The sequence below is a fragment of the Rhipicephalus microplus genome, chromosome 6 (assembly GCF_043290135.1).
Source record: "Rhipicephalus microplus isolate Deutch F79 chromosome 6, USDA_Rmic, whole genome shotgun sequence".
In the NCBI taxonomy this organism is placed as follows: domain Eukaryota; kingdom Metazoa; phylum Arthropoda; class Arachnida; order Ixodida; family Ixodidae; genus Rhipicephalus; species Rhipicephalus microplus.
Genome location: NC_134705.1, coordinates 62,353,390 through 62,362,268, shown reverse-complemented (window position 1 = coordinate 62,362,268; position 8,879 = coordinate 62,353,390). Strand labels below are relative to the sequence as shown.

Sequence of the window (8,879 nt, the reverse complement as noted above, 5' to 3'; positions counted from 1 at the left end):
GGGTGGGCTTATAATGGCGGGCAAATTATATAGTGTACCAAGCTGGGATCTGTACACTACATGTTCTACCATCATGATTTCCACCAAAGGTTAGGCCTACTGACCGAGCCCGTACAATTGTGTTATCCGTGCTTCCGGGTTTCAGAATACACGATTACGACGATTAAGTATGACAATAGAGCGCAGCCATATGGGATCAATTAACCTAAATGAAGCATTTTTCATTGTGTATGGTGTTCGCTCAAGAAGCAACAAACATCGATGTGACGCGATTAAAGCACCCCCAGAGAACGTAATTAAGTGCCTTCTCACCGACAGCCGCCGGTCGCACTCGCCGGCACTTCTCTAGCTTTTGTACGAGAACTCAGACGTGGCAATTCGTTTGCTTGGTGAACCATTATGATAGCGTAATGTTTCCGGTACACTGCATTCGTTTTGGCCAAGCCGTTATGTAGTTGTTGCTTTTGCGAAAGAGCTACAGCATTGCGCTGGCGCGACCGCCCTCTACATTGCGCGAAAGGCATCCCAATACTCAATCAAATAAATTAGGCGGGCGTATCGATGAAATGAGCCTAGAAGCGTCATAAAGCGTGAGTAGATGTCGCCCTTTAGAACGAGCGCGAAACGGATGTTAAACTTTGCAGACCCCGCCGGTAAACTGTTGCTGCTCCCCAGTCCACTTGGTTTTTTTTCCTTGAAGTTGCGAATTGTAAAAAAAATAGCACTAGTGCCAATAACATAGTGGCAATCGTTACAGGGCGCAGTTGCTTGTGTTTAATAAATGTGCAATTTTTAGTAGCAGGTGTAGATATTGTCTATGTTGTGTACACGACAAACATAACTTAAGTTGAACCTTAAGTTTGTATGCCGAATAAGTATTTAACACGCAACCACCGTCATGTTGGTGTGGCGCAGTGGTTAGCGTCTGAAATAAAGAAAAAAAAAAGCAGTGGTTAGCGTCTTCGAATGGGAGTCCGCAGGTTGCACGTTCGATCCTCCGTGGCGCCTTGTTTTTTTTTTTTTTTACGGGACGGGTGTTTTTTTATACCGATTTTATAGAATTCTTTTTTATTTTTTGTGGCAGCTCGTCACGGTGATTCTGACGTCATTTTGCGCTCAAGTGTTGCCGGCACTGCAGCACCCACCATACCCACCATGCGCCATGGTGGGTGTTTCCCACCATTCACCCACTACATTAATCCACTATAATGGTGGGTGGTGGTTTCCACCATGCCCACCATTCGTTTTTTTCCGATAGGGCAGGGCATGGTTTAATGACGAAAAGATAGTTCTAATATTGTGCCTGGCACATATATTACTCGAGCTCTCTCTAACTTGAAAAATCGGCACGTGAATTGGGGCCAGAACAGCGCCAAAAAGCAGCAGACGCAGAAATTGGCTCATATTCTAATATTATGACATCGTGATGTTGACTTTTCAGCTGACGCCGGCAATAACGTTCAAAGGGCGGGCCAATAATGCCGGTCTTATTGGATGGCTCCGCCCATATTGGCTGCTACGTGTACAACCTGGCCCGATGTGTCCGTTCTAATAGGCCGGCACAGCCTATATGGGCGGAAAGTTCTGAAAGCTGGCCCAATATAACCAATCTAATAGACTGGCACAGCCATCATTGGCGGAATGTTGTTAATGCTGGTCCAACATAGCCGTTCTATTCGGCTGGCAGAACCAATATTGGGGGTACGTTGTCAACGCTGGTCCAACGTCGCCGTTCTATTTGGCTGGCATAGCCAATCTTGGCGGTACGTTGTGAAAACTGGGCCGTTCATGGGCCAGGCAATGCCGATCTATCCCCAATATTGGGCCAACCTTCTGTGCTGCCTGGGTACAATTAATGATTTGTCGAGCTCAACTCTGTTTCAAAACAGGCCTTCGATGAAGCAGCTCTTCTCAGTTCGCCTGAAGTGTCTAGCTGAAGAAACTAAAGTGTCACTTGAACACAGTTTAATGGCTCCTGTAGCATACCCGCCACCGTGGCAGTGGCAGACTATAGACTGCGATGTGTCTTTCCTAGAGGTTACAAAACATGCATTTATTGCCCATATCCAAACATACTTTCTGGAACTTCAACACAAATACACATGTCCTGAGTTCTTCACAGATGCCTCCAAGACTAACTCCTCTGTGTCCTACGCGGCTGTCGGCCCATCCTTTTCGGATGCTGGCCCTCTACATCCACGCACAAGTATCTTCACAGCGGAAGCTTACGCGATACTGGTGGCAGCTAAACACATCAAACAATTACAAATACAAAAAGCAGTAATTTATACAGACTCCCTCAGTGTGGTAACTGCTCTGCACAGTCTTAAAAAACAAAAAAACCCAGTCCTTGTCTCACTTTTTTCCATTTTGTGCACACTCTACACGCACAAACAACATGTTGTAGTGTGCTGGGTGCCAGGGCACCGTGAGATCCAAGGCAACGTGAGGGCGGATCAGCTCGCTGCATCCGTCCATGAGAGCACCGCCATTACATCCATATCAATCCCGGCCCTTGATCTGAAGCCGTCTCTCAAACGAAACCTCAGGGACTACTGGCAGAGCAAGTGGGATACACACACACAAAACAAACTACACGTTATCAAGCCACACCTTGGCCATTGGCCACCAGTATCAAAATCACGTCTAACAGAGGTAACACTAACAAGACTCAGGATAGGACACATATACACGACACACACACATCTTTTGTCCGGCGATGATCCACCATTGTGTGATAAATGTGGTGAGGCATTAACAGTTCTTCACGTTTTAATTCAATGTAAACATTTAGACACTCTAAGAAGACAACACTTCCCACTATAGTACCGACAACATATACCTTTACACCCTGCAATGTTCGTCGGTAGGGAACCGCTTTTTAGTCACAAATCATTATTAGCGTTTTTAAAGGAAATTCATAATTTTCATATCATATACCCGGGCATACCGTAGCATGACCTCTCCAGAGAGGTTTTTGCTGCGGTGGCTACACAAGAAAGCACATGCCTCACTGCCCTTGGACGCAAGGGTATGAACGAGTGAGGCACTTGTTCTAATGCCATACATATCCACCATCGTCTGTTATTATCACCAACTTTTGTCATCTATTCACACCACACACACCTTTCACGGCATAGTCATGATTTTATTACTTGTATGTTTTTACCCGCTTTACTGCGAGGAATTTTATGGCCCTTATACAGCCGCTAATCACAACCATTGTCCACATTCCTGTCTCATCAACTGGCGCTCTTTGGCCATCAAATGACCCTTGCGCCAAAAAAACACCATATATCATCATCATCATCATCATCCATATTTTGCACACTCTACACACTCAACCAACATGTTGTGGTGTGCTGGGTGCCAGGGCACCGTGAGATCCAAGGCAACGTGAGGGCGGATCAGCTTGCTGTATCCGTCCACGAAATCAGTTCCACTACACCCATATCGATCCCGCCCCTTGATCTTAAGATGTCTCTCAAACGAAAGCTCAGGGACTACTGGCAGAGCAAGTGGGATAGACACACACAAACAAGCTACACGTTATCAAGCCCCACTTTGGCCATTGGCCACCAGTATCAAAATCACGTCTAACAGAAGAAACACTAACAAGGCTCAGGATAGGACACACATACATGACACACACACATCTTTTGTCCGGTGGTGATCCACCACTGTGTGACAATTGTGGTGAGGCATTGACAGTTCTTCACGTTTTAATCCAATGTAAACAGTTAGACACTCTAAGAAGACAACACTTTCCATTACCCTACCGACAACATATACCATTACACCTTGCAATGTTTGTCGGTAGGGAACCACTTTTCACCCATAAATCATTGTTAGCTTTTTTAAGAGATGTCAATTTTTACTATGTAATATACCCAGGCATTGCGTAGCGTGACCTCTCAAGAGAGGCTGCTGCTGCAGTGATTACGTTTAAAAGCACCTGCCTCGCAGCCCTTGGACACAAGGGCGCTGATGAGGCACCTGTGCTAGTGCCAAATATTTTTACATGTTTTTATTATCAAAATCTTTGTCACCCCTTTTAATATGCATATCACGCCACTGTCATGATCTTAATACTTATGTTTTTACCCGCATTATCGCGAGGAATTTTAAGGCCCCTATACAGCCACGCAACATATCATTGTCTCATCTCTACTCATCGAAATGGCGCTGTTTGGCCATCAACTGGCCCTTGCGCCACAAAGCACCACACATCATCAATGCCATATCTATTTTCCACATTTCTTATTCAGTGAAATAAAATGCCGTGACAGTTATCTTTCACGTTGACCCCCACGCGTGCCGAGCACGCACAGATAAGTTTCTGTGCCGCTTTTATTTTCCATTGCTGTGCACCTATCCAGTTGTTAGGCGGCGTTCGAGGTGGCTTCTTTGTGTCCTTGTTTGCATGCCCTGACACTTACCGTATTTGCCCGATTCTACCGTGCCCTCGATTGTAACGTCCCACAGGGGCGCCTGTGAAAGCAGGCGTTTCCCGCACGGGGCACCTTGAGTAATCTAGGTGACGGTGAGTGGCGACACCGCGGACCCCGAGCTCCCAACATAAGCTGTGCCCAACCGTGGCGAGGTGTTTATAGGTGAAGGGTAGAAGCCGTAAACGGTGGCCGTCGGAGTCTTGGTCAAGCTCCGGCCGATGGGCTCCCTGCCTGTCTACCAGGCAGGGAGCTCCGGGACATCTCTCGGCATCAGGGTAAACCGAGCGACGAAAGTACCCCCGTTCCCTGCTTTTCAATCTGTCACATGGCATTTTCCAAACCCCCCCCCCAAACGTGATCGGCCCCCGAAAAGAGGCCGCACCGAAGTTTCTTTCCCACCACTACCTAACTTGAGTCCTCCCAAACCGAACAACTTTCCTCGCTTCATGGTGATGGAATCGGTCGACCAATCCAAACCTCTTTCTTCACTGTCGGTATTTCCTGTGTCAAAGTTTCTTGAGAGTGTTGTTGGAGAGTCGTACAAGGCCAAAAAACAACGAACTGGCGAAGTCCTTGTCGAGCTCAGTAGACAGGACCAGGCCGACAAACTCCTTGCTCAAACCCGCATCGCCGATCTGGCCATTCGAGTCACGCCCCACCGCAGCCTCAACAGCTCCCAGGGCGTGATTTCGGAGCCAGATCTGGCAAACGAGACAGAGGCCGACCTCCTTGAAGGCCTGCGAAACCAAGGTGTGACGGCAGTTCGGCGCATTACCATCAGAAGAGATGACAAGGAAATACCCACTAGGCACATAATCCTCACATTTGATCGGTTCAATCTTCCAGATTATATTAATGCAGGCTTTATCCGGTGCTCCGTCCGAGCGTACATCCCGAACCCGCGGCGCTGTTTCAAGTGCCAGAGGTTCGGGCATGGTACTAACTCGTGTCGGGGCCAAATAACCTGTGCCAAGTGCGCCCAACATGACCATCCCACTGATAATTGTAGCTCTCAACAACTTCTCTGCATCAACTGTCAGGGCCCACACGCGGCGTACTCCAGAAAATGCGAGAAGTTTCAATTGGAAAAGAAAATAATAAACATAAAGGTCACAGAGAACATCACCTTCCTGGAGGCGCGAAAGAGGTTCGCCTCTTTCCCTCTGGGGAGGTACGCCGACGCAGCTCGCCGGGGGGAGGAGCGGCGTCTTGTTTCGGCGGGGACCCAGTACCGCGAGTCGGACTTGGTCCCGCCCCCGCCCCCCCTGGGTTGCCTCTTGCAGCCCAATCTGTCGCCACACCGCTTGCTGAGGCAGCAGCGGATGTGGTGCAAACCAGTTCTGTCGGGACCGGTGCCGCTCCCGCCTCGGCCTCCCCGTCCTCCAGTGCGTTGGAGGGTGCCGAGATGATAAACACCGCGGGCCCCGCACCGGATCCCACCGCCACCGCACCGCCCGTGCCACCTGTGGCACCCCCGGGGGTGGCGGCTCAAACGAAGGGCTCCCGAAAGGGGGCCAAGTCCGGGGTGCCCGGCTCGACGGGCATCCCTCGGACATCTGATGATGACATGGATGTCTGGCCGTTCCTGCCTGCCACGCAGCGCAAGGAGCGGCCTGTGACGGCCAAGTCTCCAGAAGGGCGTAAAAAGCCCAAGCCAAGAGTAACAGCCCCGAAAGACGACACATGAACACACACAAACACACACACTCCAGTCATTCTTAAATTCAAATAATGGGAACAGAAAACATAATCCAATGGAACTGCAGAGGCCTCCTTAAAAACCTGAGCGATGTGATGAGATTCTGCATGACAGACAGCCAAGTATCATGTGTCTCCAGGAAACCCACCTTAATTCTAAAAACACAAATTTCTTAAATAGGTATATGGTATTCAGAAAGGACAGGGTTGGCTGCACCCACTCCTCAGGAGGTGTTGCTATTATCGCACTGAAGTCATTAGCATGCCACCCTATCTCTTTAAACACTGTCCTCGAGGCTGTAGCGATCCGTACAATAATATTTAATAAGCTGATAACGGTATGCTCCGTTTACATCTCTGCGGATTTTTCACTTGTGAGCTCTGACTTCGAGGCACTGGTCGACCAGCTGCCCGAACCGTACATCCTCATAGGCGACCTTAATGCGCACAACCCTCTTTGGGGCTCCTCCAGAACGGATGCCCGAGGTCGCCTAATAGAGAAGTTTCTTACATCCTCCGGATCATGCCTTTTCAACAAAAAACAGCCTACATACCATAACTTAGGACACAATACATACTCGCATCTTGACTTGGCTATTGGTTCCGCAGTTCTCTTTCCATGTCTTGAGTGGGGTGTGGGCACGGACCCATATGGTAGTGACCATTTCCCCACCTCATTAACGTATCTAGGTACAGGCCCGAGCAGTTCATCTTCCCATAAAAGGTTTAATGAATCAAAAGCAAACTGGAGCACATTCACACAAACATCTCAACTACACCACACATCCATAGAACACCTACACGTGGAGGAAGCCGCCCAACTCATCACGGCGCACATCCTTGACGCCGCCGAAAAGTCCATTCCCCTGGCCTCCAGTGCGTCCTGCAACCCAAGGCGGCCCTGGTGGAACGAGGACTGCAGGCGGGCGCGACAGGCCCAGAACAAAGCGTGGGGTGTCCTTCGCCGGTACCCCACGTCGGACAACCTCATTTCGTTTAAACGGGCAAAGGCTTTTGGGAAGCGAGTGCGTCGTGAGGCGAAAAGGGACAGCTGGCGCACCTTCCTCACTTCCATCAACTCATACACTGACACACACAAAGTCTGGACACGAATACGCAAACTAAAAGGACAACAGACACACAGCCTGCCCCTGGTTAGTACAACAGGGGACACACTGGAAGATCAGGCTAACACACTCGCACAACACTTCCAACACGTGTCCAGCTCAGCACACTACACAAACACTTTCATGAAACACAAAACATCTGTTGGAAAAAAGCCCTTACACGACAAAGAGAAATCGAACAGTTCTTACAACTCTGAATTCACTCTCTATGAGTTGAGGGCTGCCTTGAGCACGTGCAAACCTTCAGCTCCAGGTGCAGATAAGGTTACATACACCATGATACAGCACCTACACCCAGACACTCTTGAAACACTCTTACACCTATACAATAAAATATGGCTTTTGGGGCACATTCCTCGCTCTTGGAGGGAGGCCATAGTAGTAGCTTTCCTAAAGGAAGGGAAGGACCCTTCCTCTCCTGCCAGTTATCGTCCCATTGCCCTGACTAGCTGCCTGTGTAAGCTCTTCGAGAAGATAATAAACAGGAGACTTGTGTACTTTCTCGAGTACAACGGTCTTCTCGAGGGCTGCCAGGCAGGCTTCAGGGCGGGGCGATCTACCAACGATCAACTCGTTGCATTAGAGGCATATGTAAAAGATGCTTTCCTCCACAAGCAGTACTGCATGACAGTATTTTTTGATTTAGAAAAGGCGTATGATACTGCTTGGAGGTATGGTATCCTCATTGATCTCAAGTCTTTTGGCATTTCGGGTAACATGTTCAACACGCTTGCCATTACATGTCCGAAAGAACGTTTCGCGTGCGTGTTGGAACTGCACTATCTAGAGTTCATGTTCAGGAAAATGGAGTGCCACAAGGTGGAGTTTTAAGTTGCACCCTTTTCATTGTGAAAATGAACTCACTGAGGAAGGCATTGCCACCGTCGATTTCCTGCTTAATTTATGTAGACGACGTACAATTATCTTTTAAGTCTTGTAACCTATCTGTCTGCGAGCGCCAAGTACAGCTTGGTGTTAGCAAGCTAGCTGGCTGGGCAGATAGGAACGGGTTAAAATTTAATCCGGGGAAGTGCACTTGTGTTCTTTTTTCTAAGAGGCGTGGCATCCGGCCGGATCCTGACATTCATCTTAATGGTGTGTCAATTCCCGTCAAAAAGGAACACAAGTTTTTAGGAATAATCTTTGACGAAAAGCTGCAATTCATCCCACACATAAAACAACTAAAACATAAATGCTTAAAAACACTGACTATCATGAAGGTTCTCTCGCACATTTCTTTTGGTGCTGACAAACAACTTTTATTACGTGTTTTTACCAGCCTAATAGGTTCGCGATTTGACTATGGTAGCGTTGTTTATGGGTCAGCAAGTAAAACATCCCTCAAAATGCTGGACCCGGTACTCCATCTGCGGCTCCGCCTGGCGTGTGGTGCATTCCGGACTAGTCCGGTCGAAAGCCTCTATGTGGAGTGTAACAAATGGAACCTGCAACGTCAGCGAGCATACACAGATCTCCTTTATGCTTTTAAACTTTCATCCATGCCTTACCATCCTTTTAAATCAGTTTTTTATGATACGTCCACGACTGAACTCCTTTTAAACCGACCATCATTCTCTGCGTCTTTCTCCTACAGAGCTAGAGA

General features: G+C 48.3%; 1 protein-coding gene across 1 annotated transcript; it reads left to right on the top strand.

Moving 5' to 3' along the window:
• The first annotated feature begins 4,903 nt into the window (after nt 1-4,903).
• LOC142765868 (uncharacterized) lies at nt 4,904-5,860 on the top strand. The gene has a single exon (XM_075867674.1). It carries the CDS (start codon nt 4,904-4,906, stop codon nt 5,858-5,860), a length of 957 nt encoding a protein of 318 aa, XP_075723789.1.
• The last annotated feature ends 3,019 nt before the right edge of the window (nt 5,861-8,879 follow it).

Bases quoted from the DNA above. Each gene is read 5' to 3' on its own strand.
- LOC142765868 (XM_075867674.1), top strand. From the start codon at position 4,904: ATGGAATCGGTCGACCAATCCAAACCTCTTTCTTCACTGTCGGTATTT.